Source organism: Pristiophorus japonicus, chromosome 20 (genome assembly GCF_044704955.1).
Source record: "Pristiophorus japonicus isolate sPriJap1 chromosome 20, sPriJap1.hap1, whole genome shotgun sequence".
Taxonomy (NCBI): domain Eukaryota; kingdom Metazoa; phylum Chordata; class Chondrichthyes; family Pristiophoridae; genus Pristiophorus; species Pristiophorus japonicus.
In genome coordinates, this window is record NC_091996.1 from 2,369,191 (window position 1) to 2,390,502 (window position 21,312).

General features: G+C 52.1%; 1 protein-coding gene across 8 annotated transcripts in view; it reads left to right on the plus strand.

Annotated features, from left to right (window-relative positions):
- The window catches only part of ppp1r26 (protein phosphatase 1, regulatory subunit 26), a 42,399-nt gene that overhangs the window by 12,184 nt on the left and 8,903 nt on the right, over positions 1-21,312 (plus strand). For 6 of the 8 annotated variants that reach the window (XR_011588138.1, XR_011588137.1, XM_070863627.1 and 3 more), the window contains exons 3-4: positions 11,520-11,643; positions 16,159-16,319. Coding sequence is in view for 6 of the 8 variants with exons in the window: in XM_070863627.1 (XP_070719728.1) it covers positions 11,520-11,643; positions 16,159-16,317 (283 nt within the window). In the remaining 2 variants the exon portion in view is untranslated. Of the gene's footprint in view, positions 1-7,875; positions 7,934-11,519; positions 11,644-16,158; positions 16,320-21,312 lie in introns of those variants that run through there. The other 2 variants (XM_070863632.1, XM_070863630.1) reach the window with 2 other exon arrangements.

Genomic DNA, 21,312 nt, shown 5'->3' on the forward strand with positions numbered 1-21,312 from the left:
TTTCTTAGCTCCTTGTGTATGTGAAGCCTGACACATTTTATTCTGCTAAATCCCAGGCCCTCCCCCTGCTTATATACATTCTATTCCAGTGTTGTCACTAGGGTTTCAGTAAGGCAAAATACTAAATAATACTTGCCTTAAAAAAGCACCTTCGCACGCCAGACTGTCTGAAAGTGCTTTCTACAGTAGATTTTGTAAAGCGTGTGGATTGTTCTGAGACAGTGGGCAGGTAGAAGATTTGTGACATACAGTAATTGCCCAAAGGCTGAAGAATACTCAGCAGCACTACTCTGATTGTGTCTGAAGAAAGTATTTTCAGTTTTACATTTAGGGTAGTGATTTCAAACATTTTTTGGGGGTATATTTCCCCTGAAACTATTGACACGCTTCTTGGGACCCTCCCAGAGAAATATCAGCGTACTCCCGGGACCCTCCTATCCCGTCCAAACATGCAGCAGACCCCGACAGCTACACACAGCAAAACAACGCTATCGTTTTCTGTTAATGTGCAGCAGCAGAAGCAAGGTGCTTGTAGGTGACAGACAGACAGTCAGAAAACCTGTTCAACTCAGGGATCTCCTGGGCCCTGCCACCCCCCCCCCACTGATCAGAGACCCCACGTTGGACCGGGATGAAGTACTGGTGGTTGTGGGACAGTTACTGGCAGCGGGAGCAATTTTAAGGGGCTGATGTAAGACCGACCCTGCAGCAACGTTGGTGTATTGTCCTGAGAGCGACTATTCTCCCGTCATTGATCAAGATCTAAACACTCGACATAAACCTGTGACAACACTGATACCGCCAATTCCTTATCATTCTTCATCACCAACCCAGACAGCGCAAAATTGTTCCGATCTTCTGTTTTTAATCATTCTTCCATTTTGGTGTATATGTTGCCAAATATTTTTTGCGTTTTGTGAAATTTTCTTGTGATGTTGAAATTGCTCCTCCGTTTTTGCCTGAGGGGTATATTGATGCACATACTTTTTAACAAATTTGTGAAAATTATTTAAATTATACAGTTCCACATCTTCATGGCATTTATCTAATAAATAGCACAGACTGGGACCGGTGACGTTGGCTGTTCTTTGTCGATGCTGCTCCTGGGCCTAGCAGCTTATGGAGACTTGTTCATTGTGTTTGCTCCCTCTTTCCCCACCCCCCCCCCTTCCTTCTCTCCCTCCCTCCTTCTCTCCCTCCCTCCTTCTCTCCCTCCCTCCTTCTCTCCCTCCCTCCTTCTCTCCCTCCCTCCTTCTCTCCCTCCCTCCTTCTCTCCCTCCCTCCTTCTCTCCCTCCCTCCTTCTCCCCCTCCCTCCTTCTCCCCCTCTCTGAATGTGTATGAAGATTTCCCATTTGCTATTCTGGCCTGGTCTATCGGTAGTCATACAGATTGCAAAATGCAATTTTCTTTCTCTTTAATCTCCTGCTCTGCAATAGCCACTGACTGTAAAGAAAAACACAGACCGAGAAGGGCTAAGGGCAAAGAGCAGGAAGTGGGACTAACTGGATCGCTCTTTCAAAGAGCTGGCACAGGCACCATGGGCCAAAAGGCCTGTGTCGTATGATTCTAACCACAAGAGGGAACAAAAAGACTTTGCATATATAGGTCAGGACAGACGTTCATTGATTGAATCCAGCATGGTTTCATAAGTGCTGGGTGATGTCCAGTACCTTACGCGAATGACCGCTCATCCTGTGGGCACTAATACGAAAGAAACCACAGCCAATCCCAATCTCCATATATCCTCACTTTCCAGCAGGGCTCACCTGGACAACGATCAGGAGCGGGAACCCTGGCTGATTATTTTTTCCTTGCCTGCCCCCGAGATGAAGGACAGGTGTGTATAATTGTACAGCACTACGCATAGGGCCATAAGAACACAAGAAAAAGGAGCATGAGTCGGTCATACAGCCCCTTGAGCTGCTCCGTTATTCAATAAGATCATGGTCGATCTACCTCAACTCCATTTTCCTGCCAATCTCCATATCCCTTGATTCCCTTAGAATCTAAAAATCTATCGATCTCTATCTTGAATATACTCAAAGACAGCATCCACAGCCCTCTGGGATAGAGAATTCCAAAGATTCACCACCCTTTGAAGAAATTCCTCCTCATCTCAGTCCTAAATGGAAGACCCCTTATCCTGAGACTAAGCCCCCTAGTTCTAGATTCCACCACGAGGGAAAACAACCTCTACCCTCAGAATCTTACATGTTTCAATGAGATCACCTCTCATTCTTCTAAACCTCAGAGAGTATAGTCCCATTCTACTCGATCTACTGAAGGCAGAAGAAATAAGCAACACACATACTCTGTGAACTAAGAGAGGCCGAAAAAGACTTGGGAATCTTAGTGAACTTGACATTCAACTGGTCCAATCAACACAGAGCCATAATCAACCAAGCCGATAGATTTCAGCTCTACAGATAAAAATGTAGAATACGAGTCAGAGAAAGTCATAACTAAATTCTAGTTTCCTGGTCACAGCCCACCTTGAGCACTGTGTCCAGTGCTGGTCAGACCCACCTTGAGCACTGTGTCCAGTGCTGGTCAGAGCCACCTTGAGCAGTGTGTCCAGTTCTGGTCAGAGCCACCTTGAGCACTGTGTCCAGTTCTGGTCAGAGCCACCTTGAGCACTGTGTCCAGTTCTGGTCAGAGCCACCTTGAGCACTGTGTCCAGTGCTGGTCAGAGCCACCTTGAGCACTGTGTCCAGTTCTGGTCAGACCCACCTTGAGCACTGTGTCCAGTGCTGGTCAGACCCACCTTGAGCTCTGTGTCCAGTTCTGGTCAGAGCCACCTTGAGCACTGTGTCCAGTTCTGGTCAGAGCCACCTTGAGCACTGTGTCCAGTGCTGGTCAGACCCACCTTGAGCACTGTGTCCAGTTCTGGTCAGAGCCACCTTGAGCACTGTGTCCAGTTCTGGTCAGAGCCACCTTGAGCACTGTGTCCAGTGCTGGTCAGACCCACCTTGAGCTCTGTGTCCAGTTCTGGTCAGAGCCACCTTGAGCTCTGTGTCCAGTTCTGGTCAGACCCACCTTGAGCCCTGTGTCCAGTTCTGGTCAGACTGCAGCTGAGGCCGATACTGTACCTGGTGTATACACAGCTGGCTGTTTGTGATATCTGAGCAACTTCCTGTGGGTTGGAATGACACTGCACAGTAAGTGGGCGTTGCTGTTGGAATGCAGTGACGCCATCCAATCAGCAGGGATGATGCTAAATATGCTGAGGATGATGCAGTCGGCCGCTGTTAAATGCTATTCCTGTGCTTGCTGGGGCAGATTCTCCCCAGTCCATCTGCCAGCTGTCCCTTAGTCTGCTGCTCCCTCGCTCTCTAATTCTCCTTTACTGGATTCCAAGTCAGAAAGAATGAATCAGAAGCAGAGCCCGAGTAGAATTCCACCCTACGGTAGATGGAGATGAGAACGTGGAATAAATATCACTCGTGAAACCTTGTATAGATATAGTGTAGGAGTGGGTATGGTTTCAGGAGCTTTCGTCAGTACATAACGAGTCATCATGCCCGTTGAAGATCGGCCTATTCAAGCTGTCTGAATGATTTACAAAATAAAGACACCAGCCAGTGCAGTACTGAGTCACACAGAGCAGGGTCAATCCCGGGTCTGTCCTGATAGCTGTCACACTTCGCACACTAATGTGTCAGCCGTGGCTCAGTGGGCAACACCCTCGCCTCTGAGTCAGAAGGTAGTGGGTTCATATCCCACTCCAGGAAATTGAGCACGAAAAATGTAGGTTGACATTCCAATGCTGAGGGAGTGCTGCACTGTCGGAGGTGCTGTCTTTTGGATGAAACGTTAAACTGAGGCCCCGTCTGCCCTCTCAGGTGGACATGAAAGATCCCATGGCACTATTTCGAACAAGAGCAGGGGAGTTATCCCCAGTGTCCTGGGGCCAATATATATCCCTCAATCAACATAACAAAAACAGATTATCTGGTCATTATCACATTGCTGTTTGTGGGAGCTTGCTGTGCGTAAGTTGGCTGCCGCGTTTCCCACATTACAACAGTAACTACACTCCAAAAGTACTTTGTTGGCTGTAGAGCGCTTTGATACATCCGGTGGTCATGAAAGCACCAAGCTTATGGTCTACAGGGCAGTAGCGATATCCGCCTCCTTTCTGGCTCAGAGACGTGGTCCATATACAGTGGACACCTCAAAGCGCTGGAGTAGCACCAGCTCTGCCTCCGTAAGATCCTGCAAATCCACTGGGAGGACAGATGCACCAACGTCAGTGTTCTCGATCAGACCAACATCCCCAGCATTGAAGCACTGACCACACTCGACCAGCTCCGCTGGGCAGGGCCACGTCATCCGCATGCCCGACACGAGACTCCCAAAGCAAGCGCTCTACTCGGAACTCCTACACAGCAAGCGAGCTCCAGGTGGGCAGAGGAAACGTTTCAAGGACACTCTCAAAGCCTCCTTGATAAAAGTGCAACAGCCTCACCGGCACCAGGGAGTCCCTGGCCCAATACCGCCCCAAGTGGAGGAAGAGCATCCGGGAGGGCACTGAGCACCTCGAGATCACCGAGAGCATGCAGAAAACAAGCCTAGACAGCAGAAGGAGCGTGCGGCAAACCAGTCCCACCCACCCTTTCCTTCAACCACTGCCTGCCCCACCTGTGACAGAGACTGTAATTCCTGTATTGGACTGTACCTGGGAACTCACTTTTAAAGTGGAAGCAAGTCTTCCTCGCTTTCAAGGGACTGCATATGATGACGATGGTCGTGAAAGACGCTATATAAATGCAAGTCTTTTTTGAACTCCACACAACTATCCTGCTCAAGGGGTTAATCATTTCTGTTTTTAATCTGTGAAGTTTTGACAGCAGCTCAACTTCACACTGTCAGATTCAGTCCTCTCCTCACACTGCGCTGTTTGTCACTAAATAGAATTTGATAGTTGTGACAGATAGCCCGCTGATCAGCGACCAAGCCTCCTTGTGGACAAAGTCGTGTCTCAATCTGTCCATCCTTTGTCGTTTGGGCATCTTCTGCTGCTGGGTTAAAATTGCGGGTGGCCGTTAATTACACAGGCAGTGAGCCTACATCTCGGGCAGTGAATATACAGCCCGCAGTCTCGCCTGTATAAATAGACAGGACGCCCACGTCACGTCATTCGCTGTATTTATGTTAAGCTGTATTACTGACGGTGGTCGTGACTCTGGCAGTGAAGCTGTGATATAAATAAGGTGGAACTAATGGGCCACAGCGGCCCCCACGAGGTGCTTTTCCGGTGCGTCAGTGGAGGTGAATGTTTGCCGTGTAGTTGTGCTGCAGGGTGCCTGCCCATCTTTCTGTTCCATGTCTTTGTCCCCATGGCGCAATATTTGCATTGCTGGCTTGTAGTGACGTCCGCCCACACACACAGCAACCTACCAGCACCCAACAGGCAAGGTGCAGGGCCAGAAAATGACATTTTCGATGGAATAAGTGGATTGCAGAAAACCGGGAGCATCCAGCTGCTGTGTGCAGGTGTGCTTTTTTCAAAATGTTATATTCATTCTGGGGATGTGGGCATCGCTGGCAAGGCCATTTATTGCCCTTGAGAAGGTGGTGGTGAGCCGCCTTCTTGAACCACTGCAGTCCGTGTGGTTAAGATGCTCCCACAGTGCTGTTAGGGAGGGAGACCTAGAATTTTGAACCATCGACAATGAAGGAACAACCGATATATTTCCAAGTCAGGATGGTGTGTGACTCGGAGGGGAACGTGGAGGTGGTGGTGTTCCCATGCACCTGCTGCCCTTGTCCTTCTAGGGGGTAGAGGTCGCGGGTTTGGGAGGTGTTGCTGAAAAAGCCTTGGCGAGTTGCTGCAGTGCATCTTGTAGATGGTGCCCACTGCAGCCAGGGGGCGCCGGTGTGTGCATGTCTCGGCAGATGGATGCAGTCAGGAGTCCGTGGGTCAGGTCTCAGACTCCCACCCACCCCCGGGGACTAGCCACACTTTCAAGCCTTTTTACAATTAGGTGTGACACAGTGGGTACTCTTGTTTCTGTGTCAGAAGGTCATGAGTTCAAGGTTCCCTCCAGGATTTGAGCACACAATTCAGGCTGACACTCCACTGCAGTACTGAGGGAGTGGCGCACTGTCGGAGGGGCAGTACTGAGGGAGTGCCGCACTGTCGGAGGGGCAGTACTGAGGGAGTGCCGCACTGTCGGAGGGGCAGTACTGAGGGAGTGCCGCACTGTCGCAGGGGCAATACTGAGGGAGCGCCGCACTGTCGGAGGGGCGGTACTGAGGGAGTGCTGCACTGTCGGAGGGGCAGTACTGAGGGAGTGCCGCACTGTTGGAGGGGCAGTACTGAGGGAGTGCTGCACTGTCACAGGGGCAGTACTGAGGGAGTGCCGCACTGTCGGAGGGGCGGTACTGAGGGAGTGCTGCACTGTCGGAGGGGCAGTACTGAGGGAGTGCCGCACTGTTGGAGGGGCAGTACTGAGGGAGTGCCGCACTGTCGCAGGGGCAGTACTGAGGGAGCGCTGTACTGTCGCAGGGGCAGTACTGAGGGAGTGCTGCACTGTCGCAGGGGCAGTACTGAGGGAGCGCCGCACTGTCGGAGGGGCAGTACTGAGGGAGCGCCGCACTGTCGGAGAGGCAGTACTGAGGGAGCACTGCACTGTCGCAGGGGCAGTACTGAGGGAGTGCTGCACTGTCACAGGGGCAGTACTGAGGGAGTGCCGCACTGTCGCAGGGGCAGTACTGAGGGAGCACTGTACTGTCGCAGGGGCAGTACTGAGGGAGTGCCGCACTGTCGCAGGGGCAGTACTGAGGGAGCACTGTACTGTCGCAGGGGCAGTACTGAGGGAGCGCCGCACTGTCGGAGGGGCAGTACTGAGGGAGCGCCGCACTGTCGGAGAGGCAGTACTGAGGGAGCGCCGCACTGTCGGAGGGGCAGTACTGAGGGAGCGCCGCACTGTCGGAGAGGCAGTAATGAGGGAGTGCTGCGCTGTCGCAGGGGCCGTACTGAGAGAGTGCTGCACTGTCGCAGGGGCAGTACTGAGGGAGCGCCGCACTGTCGGAGGTGCAGTACTGAGGGAGCGCCGCACTGTCGGAGGGGCAGTACTGAGGGAGCACTGCACTGTCGGAGGGACAGTACTGAGGGAGCACTGCATTGTCGGAGGGGCAGTACTGAGGGAGCACTGCACTGTCGGAGGGGCAGTACTGAGGGTGCACTGTCGGAGGGGCCGTACTGAGGGAGCACTGCACTGTCGGAGGAGCCGTACTGAGGGAGCACTGCACTGTCGGAGGGGCCGTACTGAGGGAGCGCCGCACTGTCGGAGGGGCAGTACTGAGGGAGCACTGCACTGTCGGAGGGGCAGTACTGAGGGAGTGTTGCACTGTCGGAGGGGCAGTACTGAGGGAGCGCCGCACTGTCGGAGGGGCAGTACTGAGGGAGCGCCGCACTGTCGGAGGGGCAGTACTGAGGGAGCGCCGCACTGTCGGAGGGGCAGTACTGAGGGAGTGCCGCACTGTCGGAGGGGCAGTACTGAGGGAGTGCCGCACTGTCGGAGGGGCAGTACTGAGGGAGTGCCGCACTGTCGGAGGGGCAGTACTGAGGGAGTGCCGTACTGTCGGAGGGGCAGTACTGAGGGAGTGCCGCACTGTCGGAGGGGCAGTACTGAGGGAGTGCCGCACTGTCGGAGGGGCAGTACTGAGGGAGCGCTGCACTGTCGGAGGGGCAGTACTGAAGGAGTGCCGCACTGTCGGAGGGGCAGTACTGAGGGAGTGCCGCACTGTCGGAGGGGCAGTACTGAGGGAGTGCCGCACTGTCGGAGGGGCAGTACTGAGGGAGCACTGCACTGTTGGTGCCGTCTTTCGGATGAGACATTAAACTGAGGTCTCGTCTGCTCTCTCAGGTGGATGTAAAAGATCCCATGGCGCTATTTCGATGAAGAGTAGGCGAGTACTCCTGAGGTCAATATTTATTCCTCAAACCTAATCACTAAATCCGGTTATCTGCTCATTATCACATTGCTGTTTGTGGGATCTTGCTGTGCGCAAATTTGCTGCTGCTTTTCCTGCGTCACAACATAGTGAATGGTGCAATATAAATACAAGTTCTTTCCTTATTTCTTTTGATATGCATACATACGTGTTCAAATGTCAAAATTTATGTACACATGCACACACCTTCACACATGTGCACAAACACACACCTGTCCAAGTAATTGCATACCTGCAGAAATATGCATGTCCATGAGCACGAGTCCCAATAATCTTGGATGCTCCAGGTAATCCCAGAGCTTCTTGCCTATCGATCGCTTCCTGTCCTGTCATCACTTCACATCTCGCAACCGCATGATGCTGAGAGTTATGGGAATGTTGGTGTTCAGAGGGACCTGGGTGTCCTTGTACACAAATCACTGAAAGTTAACATGCAGGTACAGCAAGCAATTAAGAAAGCAAATGGTATGTTGGCCTTTATTACAAGAGGATTTGAGTATAAGAGTAAAGACGTCTTACTGCAATTATATCGGACCCTGGTGAGACCACACCTGGAGTATTGAGCACAGTTTTGGTCTCCTTGCCTACGGAAGGATATACTTGCCATAGAGGGAGAGCAACGAAGGTTCACCAGACTGATTCCTGGGATGGGGGGATTGTCCTATGAGGAGAGATTGAGTAGACTTGGTCGATATTCTCTAGAGTTTAGAAGAATGAGAGGTGATCTCATTGAAACGTACAAAATTCTTACAGGGCTTGACAGGGTAGATACAGGGATGGTGTTCCCCCCGGGCTGGGGAGTCTAGAACCAGGGGTCACAGTCTCAGGATAAGGGGTCAGCCATTTGGGACTGAGATGAGGAGAAACTTCTTCACTCAGAGTGGTGAATTTTTGGAATTCTCTACCCCAGAGGGCTGTGGAGGCTCAGTCTTTGAGTATATTCAAGACAGAGATTGATAGATTTTTGGATATTAAGTGAATCAAGGGATATGAGGATAGTGCAGGAAAGTGGAGTTGAGGTAGAAGATCAGCCATGATCTAATTGAATGGTGGACTCCTGCTCCTAATTCTTATGTTCTTATGACATAACTCATCACCGAATTCCAAAATGTCCAGGTTTGGAATCTTACGCGCCCCCAACCTAATACAGCCTGTTCCTTTCTGCTTTCATTTAATTCATGGACGGCATCACCATGCCTGTGTTGGGTACATTGGAACAGGAGGAGACCCCTCGAGCCAGCTCCGGCATTCAATCCAGACATGGCTGATCTGCACCTCAACCCCATTTATCCGCCTTTGATCCAAATCCCTTGATACTCTTATCCACCAATCAAAAAAAAACATTCATGTATCCCTACTTTACGACCGTGACTACACTTCAAAAGTACTTCATTGGCTGTGAAGTCCTTTAGGACATCCTGAGGACGTGAAAGGCACTATAGAAATGCATGTCTTTATGCTTTCTGTGCCTAGCCATCCCGCCATCCACGTGACTACATTCCCATGTTTATTTAACTTTTGCAACAAGTCTCTCATATGACACTTTATTAAATGCCTCACTAACTAACTCAGTACTGCACCTTGCTTTCTGATTCTCCCTCTCCACACATGATGCACAAAATCATTTCTCAGCACCGTGCAGACACAGCGCAGAACTGAATCTGTCGGGCAGCATTCGGGAAAATTCAGTCGTCACAATGGGGGATTCGAGCACAAAAAAAGCCAGCTCTGAACCTCAGCTCAAATCTCGGCTGGGGGTCAGGAATAGCATTGAAATAAACAGACGTTTAGCCAGCTATTGTTACAACAACATGTATTTATATAGCGCCTTTAAAATAGTGAAATGTCCCAAGGCGCTTCACAGGAGTATTATGAGACAAAAGATTTTACACCAAGCCGCATAAGGAGAAATGAGAGCAGGTGACCAAAAACTTGATCAAAGAGGTAGGTTTTAAGAAATGTCTTGAAGGAGGATAGAGAGGTGGAGAGGTTTAGGGAGGGAGTTCCAGAGCTTGGGGCCCAGGCAACAGAAGGCACGGCCACCGATGGTGGAGCGATTATAATCAGGGATGGTCAGGAGGGCAGAATTAGAGGAGTGCAGACATCTCATTGGAGTTGTGAGGCCAAAAGAGATTGCAGAGATAGGGAGACGAGGCCAGGGAGGGATTTGAAAACAAGGATGAGAATTTTGATAATCGAGGCATTGCTTAACTGGGAGCCAATGTAGGTCAGTGAGCACAGGGTTGATGTGTGAGCCGGACTTGGTGCAAGTTAGGACACAGGGCAGCCGAGTTTTGGATCACCTCTAGTTTGCGTAGGGTAGAATGTGGGAGGCCAGCCAGGAGTGTGTTGGAATAGTCGGTCTAGAATTAACAAAGGCATGAATGAGGGCTTCAGCAGCAGATGATGAGAATGTGGCATTAAAGTGCATCAATAACATCTCTCTTACATCCACCCTCATTAGAAGGGTCTCCGTATTAGCAACTATTCCCTCTGGCGACTGGGTCAATAACCAGAGGTCCTAGGTTTAAAATCATTGCCAAAAGATCTGGAGGGGAGATCAGGAGAACTTTCTTCACTCAGAGATTGTCGGGATCTGGAACGCTCTGCCTTGAAAAGGCGGTGAAAGCTGATTCCATTGATCATTTTCAAAGGGAGTTGGAGAGGTACTTGAGGATGAGGAACTGACAGGATTACAGACAAAAAGCGGTGATGTGGGACTGAGCACCACTGCTCTCACAAAGAGCCAGCACAGGCACGACTTCTGTGCTGTAAGTTTCTATGATTCATTCTCTCTGTTACATCCCACTCTCAGTTATAAGGATCTGTTATAACACTCTCTCAGTTTCCCTTCCTGTCCCCTATGTTGGCTGATATTGTTAACGGTCTCTCCTCAGGTACTGGCCCCCACCCCTTCAAATCTTCATCACCCCTCCTCAAAAAACTCAACCCTTGACCCTTCTCTCCTTGCAAACTACCATCCATCTTCCACTCAGTTCCCTCTCCAAAATCCTTGAATGTGTCGTTACCTCCCAAATCCGTGCCACCTTTCCCACAATTCCATGTTCGAACCCCTCCAATCAGGTTTCCGCCCCTGCCACAGCACTGAACAGCCCTTATCAAAGTTACTGTGACCTTGGTAAACTATTCTTTCTCGACCTGTCTGTGACCTTTGACACAGTTGACCTCACCATCCTCCTCCAACGCCTCTTCTCCATCGTCCACAATACTCCAGCTGTTGCCTAACCAGGGTTTTATAAAAGGTTTCGCATAATTACAACAGCTTGCATTTATATAGCCCACATGACGTAGTTAAACATCCCAAGGTGCTTCACAGGAGCGTTATCAGACAAAATTTGACCTCGAGCCACATAAGAAGATACTAGGACAGGTGACCAAAGGCTTGGTCAAAGAGGCAGGTTTTAAAGAGCGAGAGAGGCGGAGAGGTTTAACTTCCTGGCTTTTGTACTCTATAAAGCCCAAAGTGCCATACGTCTTTTTTGAACAGCCTTATCAACTGGTCAATAATCTGTATTTTGCTACACTTTTGCAACAGGATGCATCTGTCTTCGTGCATTGATCCCGGATTGAACATTGAGCCATACATTATTCTGAGCCCTGAAAAGCTACTCTGCAAACGCCCAGCCCGATATTCACAGAGGAAAGCAGGAAGCGGCCAGGTAACCACACAGTGTCACAGATAAAGACCGCGGCTGTTGCTACAGGATGGGGCTGTCCCAGTTCTGAATTAGGCTCGAAGTTATGAGACTAGGGGGACACGAAACTAGGTACAGGGCCCCATTTTCAGGCGTAAAACGCGTGCAACAATGAGTTGAGGCACGCCTTGGGCAGTACTGAGGGAGCGCCGCACTGTGGGAGGGGCAGTACTGAGGGAGTGCCGCACTGTGGGAGGGGCAGTACTGAGGGAGTGCCGCACTGTGGGAGGGGCAGTACTGAGGGAGCGCCGCACTGTCGGAGGGGCAGTACTGAGGGAGTACCGCACTGTCGGAGGGGCAGTACTGAGGGAGTGCTGCACTGTCGGAGGGGCAGTACTGAGGGAGTGCCGCACTGTCGGAGGGGCAGTACTGAGGGAGTGCCGCACTGTCGGAGGGGCAGTGCTGAGGGAGTGCCGCACTGTCGGAGGGGCAGTACTGAGGGAGTGCTGCACTGTCGGAGGGGCAGTACTGAGGGAGTGCTGCACTGTCGGAGGGGCAGTGCTGAGGGAGTGCCGCACTGTCGGAGGGGCAGTACTGAGGGAGTGCTGCACTGTCGGAGGGGCAGTGCTGAGGGAAAGCCGCACTGTGGACGGGGCAGTACTGAGGGAGTGCCGCACTGTTGGATGTACCTTCTTTCGGATGAGACGTTAAACCGAGGCCCCGTCTGCCCTCTCAGGTGGACATAAAAGATTCTACGGCACTATTTCGAAGAAGAGCAGGGGAGTTATCCCCGTTGTCCTGGCCAATATTTATCCCTCAATCAACATAACAAAACATGATCTGGTCATTATCATATTGCTGTTTGTGGGAGCTTGCTGTGCGCAAATTGGCTGCCGCGTTTCCCATATTACAACAGGGACTACACTCCAAAAGTACTTTATTAACTGTAAAGCGCTTTGAGATGTATGGTGGTTATGAAAGGCACTATATAAATGCAAGTCTTCTTTCTTTCTCTGGGAACAATCGGGGGTTGTTACCCTCAGAGCAGAGAAGGTTATGGGAAGATTTGATCGAGGCGTTCAATATTATGATGGGTTTTAATGGAGTAGACAGTGTGGCACTCCCTCAGTACTGCACTGGGAGTGTCGGTCTGGATTATGTGCTTGAGTCTCAGGAATGGGGCTTGAACCCATGGCCTTTTGACTCAGAGGCGAGAGTAATGATCCCACTGAGCCACTGTGTCATGGATTTCATCGAATTGTGCAAGTTCACTGTCACAGCTTATCTCATCTGGCGCGCAGTTCAAAAAGTGAGACGTAAGTTTGGAAAACCAAATGCAAAATCTCAATCTCAATTTGTTATTTTATAACAAGAGATCCTGTCCTGGACATCCACACACCTGCAGTGTCCATCATAGCTGCCGGATAGTGATCAGGAGTCAGACGCCTGACTGATGTTCTCTCCCTGATCCCGGGCACTGAGCCCGATATAGTGCCACTACCTATGTACCGATCGGAGGCCGTCTAACAGCACGGACGTTGAATTGAAGCCAGCATCTTTCAGATCCATGCGACTCTATCCCACGTCAGGCAGTGCATATAGTTCCCGAGCCATCAGAGCAGCAACAACTTGTATTAATACAGCTCCTTTAACGCAGCAAAATGTCGCAAGGCGCTTCACAGGGGCGTAAATCAGTGAGAATGTGACACCGTGCCACATAAGCAGACATTAGGGCAGGAAGAGGTAAGTTTTAAGGAGCATCTTAAAGGAGGAGAGAGAGGTGGAGAGGCTTAGGGAGGGAATTCCAGAGCTTGTGGCCCAGGCAGCTGAAGGCACGGCCACTGATGATGGAACGATAAAAGTCGGGCATGTGCGAGGATTAGAGGAGCGCAGAGATCTCGGGGGGATTGTGGGGCTGGAGGGGGTGACAGAGATAGGGAGGGGTGTAGGGGCTGGAGGAGGTTACAGAGATAGGGAGGGTGTAGGGGATTACAGAGATAGGGAGGGGCGAGGCCATGGAGGTACTTCAAAACAAGGATGGGAATTTTGAAATCGAGGTGTTGCCGGACCGGGAGCACAGGGGGTGATGGGTGAGTGGGACTGGGTGTGAGTTAGGACACGGGGCAGTGAGCACAGTGGGTGATGGGTGAGCGGGACTGGGTGTGAGTTAGGACACGGGGTCAGTGAGCACAGAGGATGATGGGTGAGCGGGAATCGGTGCGAGTTAGGACACGGGGCAGTGAGCACAGTGGGTGATGGGTGAGTGGGACTCGGTGCGAGTTAGGACACGGGGCAGTGAGCACATGGGGTGATAGGTGAGTGGGACTCAGTGCGAGTTAGGACACGGGGCAGTGAGCACAGTGGGTGATGGGTGAGTGCGACTGGGTGTGAGTTAGGACACAGGGTCAGTGAGCACAGGGGGTGATGGGTGAGTGGGACTCGGTGCGAGTTAGGACACGGGGCAGTGAGCACAGGGGGTGATGGGTGAGTGGGACTCGGTGCGAGTTAGGACACGGGGTCAGTGAGCACAGGGGGTGATGGGTGAGCGGGACTTGGTGTGAGTTAGGACACGGGGTCAGTGAGCACAGGGGGTGATGGGTGAGCGGGACTTGGTGTGAGTTAGGACACGGGGCAGTGAGCACAGGGGGTGATGGGTGAGCGGGACTTGGTGTGCGTTAGGACAGGGGGGCAGTGAGCACAGCGGGTGATGGGTGAGTGGGACTCGGTGCGAGTTAGGACACGGGGCAGTGAGCACAGGGGGTGATGGGTGAGCGGGACTTGGTGCGAGTTAGGACACGGGGGCAGTGAGCACAGGGGGTGATGGGTGAGTGGGACTAGGTGTGAGTTAGGACACGGGGGCAGTGAGCACAGGGGGTGATGGGTGAGTGGGACTCGGTGCGAGTTAGGACACGGGGTCAGTGAGCACAGGGGGTGATGGGTGAGTGGGACTGGGTGTGAGTTAGGACACGGGGTCAGTGAGCACAGGGGGTGAAGGGTGAGTGGGATTCGGTGCGAGTTAGGACACGGGTCAGTGAGCACAGGGGGTGATGGGTGAGTGGGACTCGGTGCGAGTTAGGACACGGGGTCAGTGAGCACAGGGGGTGATGGGTGAGTGGGACTGGGTGTGAGTTAGGACACGGGGCAGTGAGCACAGGGGGTGATGGGTGAGTGGGACTGGGTGTGAGTTAGGACACGGGGCAGTGAGCACAGGGGGTGATGGGTGAGTGGGACTTGGTGCGAGTTAGGACACGGGGCAGTGGGCACAGGGGGTGATGGGTGAGCGGGACTGGGTGTGAGTTAGGACACGGGGTCAGTGAGCACAGAGGGTGATGGGTGAGTGGGACTCGGTGCGAGTTAGGACACGGGGCAGTGAGCACAGGGGGTGATGGGTGAGCGGGACTGGGTGCGAGTTAGGACACGGGGTCAGTGAGCACAGGGGGTGATGGGTGAGTAGGACTGGGTGTGAGTTAGGACACGGGGTCAGTGAGCACAGAGGGTGATGGGTGAGTGGGACTGGGTGTGAGTTAGGACACGGGGTCAGTGAGCACAGGGGGTGATGGGTGAGTGGGACTGGGTGTGAGTTAGGACACGGGGTCAGTGAGCACAGAGGGTGATGGGTGAGTGGGACTCGGTGTGAGTTAGGACACGGGGTCAGTGAGCACAGGGGGTGATGGGTGAGTGGGACTGGGTGTGAGTTAGGACACGGGGTCAGTGAGCACAGAGGGTGATGGGTGAGTGGGACTCGGTGTGAGTTAGGACACGGGGTCAGTGAGCACAGGGGGTGATGGGTGAGTGGGACTGGGTGTGAGTTAGGACACGGGGGCAGTGAGCACAGGGGGTGATGGGTGAGTGGGACTGGGTGTGAGTTAGGACACGGGGCAGTGAGCACAGGGGGTGATGGGTGAGTGGGACTCGGTGTGAGTTAGGACACGGGGTCAGTGAGCACAGGGGGTGATGGGTGAGTGGGACTGGGTGTGAGTTAGGACACGGGGGCAGTGAGCACAGGGGGTGATGGGTGAGTGGGACTGGGTGTGAGTTAGGACACGGGGCAGTGAGCACAGGGGGTGATGGGTGAGTGGGACTGGGTGTGAGTTAGGACACGGGGCAGTGAGCAGAGGGGGTGATGGGTGAGTGGGACTGGGTGTGAGTTAGGACACGGGGTCAGTGAGCACAGAGGGTGATGGGTGAGTGGGACTGGGTGTGAGTTAGGACACGGCAGTGAGCACAGGGGGTGATGGGTGAGTGGGACTCGGTGTGAGTTAGGACACGGGGTCAGTGAGCACAGGGGGTGATGGGTGAGTGGGACTGGGTGTGAGTTAGGACACGGGGCAGTGAGCACAGGGGGTGATGGGTGAGCGGGACTGGGTGTGAGTTAGGACACGGGGCAGTGAGCACAGGGGGTGATGGGTGAGCGGGACTGGGTGTGAGTTAGGACACGAGGCAGCAGAGCGGCCAGTAAATAGCACGAAAGCTGTCGAAAGTATTTTTGTTCTAATCTTTGAGACAGGCACTCACTGCCTACATTGCTTTGTTTAATAGAAGCTCGTGCCTGGGAGAATCTCTGGAGCTCCATGGGATTCTCTGTACACGGAGCTGTGTCAGCAGCTCAGAATCAACCTCCCAGTCCGCCCAGGATCCACCATCCACAACACATGCTTTCACAAGCAGAGTGGGAGTGAGGGATCCATCGCTATTTAAAGGTAAGACAAATTCAGGCATGGGGATCCCAGCTAATTATATCTCCTCCCTAGCCGAGTGACAGCCATGGCTCAATAGGTGTCACTCTCCACTGTGAGTCAGAAGGTCGTGGGTTCAAGCCCCCCCCAAAGACTCGAGCACAAAATCTAGACTGACACACCAGTGCAGTACTGAGGGAACACTGCACTGCCGGAGGGGCAGTACTGAGGGAACACTGCACTGCCGGAGGGGCAGTACTGAGGGAGTTCTGCACTGTCGGAGGGACAGTACTGAGGGAGTGCTGCACTGTCGGAGGGCCAGTACTGAGGGAGCGCTGCACTGTTGGAGGGACAGTACTGAGGGAGTGCTGCACTGTTGGAGGGACAGTACTGAGGGAGTGCTGCACTGTCAGAGGGGCAGTACTGAGGGAGTGCTGCACTGTCGGAGGGCCAGTACTGAGGGAGCGCTGCACTGTTGGAGGGGCAGTACTGAGGGAACACTGCACTGTTGGAGGGGCAGTACTGAGGGAACACTGCACTGTTGGAGGGGCAGTACTGAGGGAACACTGCACTGTTGGAGGGGCAGTACTGAAGGAGTGCTGCACTGTCGGAGGGGCAGTACTGAGGGAGTGCTGCACTGTCGGAGGGGCAATACTGAGGGGAGCGCTGCACTGTCAGGGGCAGTACTGAGGGAGCGCTGCACTGTCAGAGGTGCTGCTTAAAACATACCTCTTTGATGAAGTTTTTGGTCTTCTATCCTAATATGTCGCTTGGAGTCAAATTTTGTCTGATTACGCTCTTGTGAAGCACCTTGTGAATTTTTACTAAGTTAAAGGTGCTATATAAATGTGAGCTATCGTATATAGAAACTGTTATATATGTTTACTTGTATTTACTCTGTACAGCCACCAGAGGGCTCATCCCCTGGAGTCGCAAGGGATCCCATAATCCCTTGGGAGCACAGATATTTAAAGAGGCTTCACAGGTTGGAGAAGTACTCTGGAGACCTGCAATAAAAGACTAAGGTCACACTTTACTTTGAGCTCACAGTGTTCAGTCTGACTCTTTCTCCATACACTACAACTGGCGACGAGATACAGGTAGCAAACCCAAAGATGCAGAGAACAGTGGGAATCCTGGAGAAATTCTCGGAGGGAGATGATTGGGAAACTTTTGTGGAGCGACTCGACCAATACTTCGTGGCCAATGAGCTAGATGGGGAAGAGAACGCTGCCAAACGCAGAGCGATCCTCCTCACCGTCTGTGGGGCACCAACGTATGGCCTCATGAAGAATCTGCTCACTCCAGCGAAACCCACGGAGAAATCGTACGATGATTTGTGCACACTAGTCCGAGAGCATTTGAACCCGAAGGAAAGCGTTCTGATGGCGAGGTACCGGTTCTACACCTACAAAAGGTCTGCAAGCCAGGAAGTGGCGAGTTATGTCGCCGAGCTAAGATGCCTTGCAGGACATTGTGAATTTGAAGGATATATGGAGCACATGCTCAGAGACTTTTTCGTACTTGGCATTGGCCACAAAACCATAGTTCGCAAACTTTTGACTGTAGAGACCCCAACCTTGAAGAAGGCCATAGCGATAGCCCAGGTGTTCATTGCCACCAGTGACAATATAAAGCAAATTTCTCAGCACACAAGTGTTGCTACAAGTACTGTGAACAAAGTGATGTTGTTTTCGAATCGTAAGGTACAGGGCAGGTCACACATAACTGCAACTACACGTCCGCAGATGTCTCAGAGTACACCATCAAGGGTGATGAATGCAAGGGGGGTGATCATCATTTCCATTCATGCCGATTCAAAATGGGACACCTCCAACGAGTGTGCAGGCGAGCTGCAAAGCCTGTTAAACCTGCAAACCACCATGTTGCAGAGGAGGACAGATCCACGGAGGATCACGACGAACCAGAGCCTCAGATAGAGGAGGCAGAGGTACATGGGGTGCACACATTCACCATGAATTGTCCCCCGATAATGCTGAATGTTGAACTAAATGGACTCCCGGTGTCAATGGAGCTGGACACAGGCCGGTCCATCATGGGCAAAAAGACTTTCGAATGGTTGTGGTGCAACAAGGCCTCAAGGCCAGTCTTTACTCTAGTTCGCACAAAACGAATAACTTACATGAAAGAACTGATTCCTGTAATGGGCAGTGCTACTGTAAAGGTCTCCTACGATGGAGCGGTGCACAAGCTACCACTCTGGGTGGTACCGGGTGATGGTCCCACGCTGCTCGGCAGGAGCTGGCTGGGGAATATACGCTGGAACTGGGACAGTGTCCGAGCGCTATCGCCCGCTGACAACACTTCGTGTGCCCAGGTCTTAAACAAATTTCCTTCGCTGTTCGAACCAGGCATCGGGAAATTCCAAGGAGCAAAAGTGCAGATCCACCTAATTCTGGGGGCACGACCCATCCATCACAAGGCGAGAGCAGTACCGTACATGATGAGAGAAAGGGTAGAGATCGAGCTAGACCGGCTGCAAAGAGAGGGCATCATTTCCCCGATCGAGTTCAGCGAGTGGGCCAGTCCTATCGTCCCAGTCCTCAAGGGAGACGGCACCGTCAGAATCTGTGGTGATTATAAAGTAACTATCAATCATTTCTCCCTGCAGGACCAATACCCGCTACCAAAGGCCGACGACCTCTATGCAATGCTGGTGGGAGGAAAGATGTTCATGAAGCTGGATCTGACTTCAGCCTACATGACGCAGGAACTGGAGGAATCATCGAAGGCCCTCACCTGCATCAACACGCACAAAGGTCTTTTTGTTTATAACAGATGCCTGTTTGGAATCCGATCAGCGGCGGCGATATTCCAGAGAAACATGGAAAGTTTACTGAAGTCAGTCCCGCACACCATGGTCTTCCAGGACGACATCTTGGTCACAGGTCGGAACACAGTCGAGCACCTGCAGAACCTGGAGGAGGTTCTTAGTTGACTCAACTGCGTGAGGCTCAAGTTAAAACACTCAAAGTGCATTTTCTTGGTGCCTGAAGTGGAGTTCCTGGGAAGGAGGATTGCGGCGGACGGCATCAGGCCCACCAACGTGAAGACGGAGGCAATCGATAACACACCGAGGCCACAGAACGTGACGGAGCTGCGGTCGTTTCTGGGACTCCTGAACTACTTTGGTAACTTCTTACCAGGTCTCAGCACACTGCTGGAACCACTGCCTGTCTTACTCCGAAAAGGGGACGAATAGGTTTGGGGCAAAAGCCAAGAAAATGCCTTTGTAAAAGCGAGAAAATTGTTATGCTCAAACAAATTGCTTGTGTTGTATGATCCATGTAAGCGTTTGGTACTAGCATGTGATGCATCGTCATATGTGTATTGCAACAAGCTAATGATTTCGGGAAACTGTAACCGGTTGCTTATGCATCCAGGAGTCTGTCTAAGGCCGAAAGAGCGTACAGCATGATTGAAAAAAAAGGATTAGCGTGTGTTTATGGGGTAAAGAAAATGCATCAATACCCGTTTGGGCTAAAATTCAAATTGGAAATTGACCATAAGCCACTTATATCCCTGTTCTCCGAGAGTAAAGGGATAAATACCAACGCATCTGCCCGCATCCAGAGATGGGCGCTCACGTTGTCCGCATACAACTAGGCCATCCGCCACAGGCCAGGCACAGAAAACTGCGCCGATGCTCTCAGTAGGCTGCCATTGCCCACCACGGGAGTGGAAATACCGCAGCCCGCAGATCTAGCCATGGTTATGGAAGCATTTGAGAGTGAGCAATCACCCATCACTGCCCGGCAGATCAAAACCTGGACAAGTCAGGGCCCCTTATTATCTCTAGTCAAAAGCTGTGTGCTTTACGGGAGCTGGTCCAGTGTCCCAGTGGAAATGTAGGAAGAGATAAAGCTGTTCCAGCGGCGCAAAGATGAAATGTCTATACAGGCAGACTGCCTTCTGTGGGGCAATCGAATAGTGGTCCCCAAGAAGGGCAGAGACACCTTCATCAATGACCTCCACAGTACCCACCCAGGCATCGTAATGATGAAAGCGATAGCCAGATCCCATGTGTGGTGGCCCGGTATCAATGTGGACTTAGAGTCCTGTGTTCACAGATGTAATACATGTTCACAGTTAAGCAATGTACCCAGGGAGGTGCTGCTAAGTTTATGGTCTGGGCCCTCCAAACCGTGGTCGAGGGTACACGTCGACTATGCAGGCCCGTTCTTGGGTAAAATGTTCCTTGTGGTTGTAGACGCGTACTCCAAGTGGATTGAATGTGAGATAATATCGGCTAGCACGTCCGCTGCCGCTACTGAAAGCCTGCGGGCCATGTTTGCCACACACGGCCTACCCGATGTCCTGGTGAGCGACAACGGGCCATGTTTTACCAGTGCTGAGTTCAAAGAATTCATGACCCGTAACGGGTTCAAACATGTCACATCTGCCCCGTTTAAACCAGCGTTCAATGGTCAGGCAGAGAGAGCAGTGCAAACCATCAAGCAAGGCTTGAAGAGGGTAACTGAAGGCTCACTGCAGGCTCACCTATCCCGAGTCCTGCTTAGCTACCGCACGAGACCCCACTCACTCACTGGGATCCCACCTGCTGAACTGTTCATGAAAAGTGCACTTAAGACAAGGCTCTCGTTAGTTCAACCCTGATCTACACGAACAGGCAGAGAGCAGGCGGTTTCAACAAAGTGCATACCATGATAGTGCAAATGTGTCACGCGAGATTGAAGTCAATGATTCAGTATTTGTATTAAATTATGGACAAGGTCCCAAGTGGCTTCCCGGCACTGTCGTGGCCAAAGAGGGGAGCAGGGTGTTTCGGGTCAAACTTTCAAATGGACTCATTCACCGGAAACATTTGAACCAAATCAAACTCAGATTCACGGACTACCCTGAGCAACCCACCTTGGGCCCGACCTTTTTGGATCCCCCAACATACACACCAGTGGCAACCAACACCACGGTTGACCACGGAGCAAAACCCATCATCCACAGCAGACCAGCAGAGCCCAACACACCAGGCAGCCCA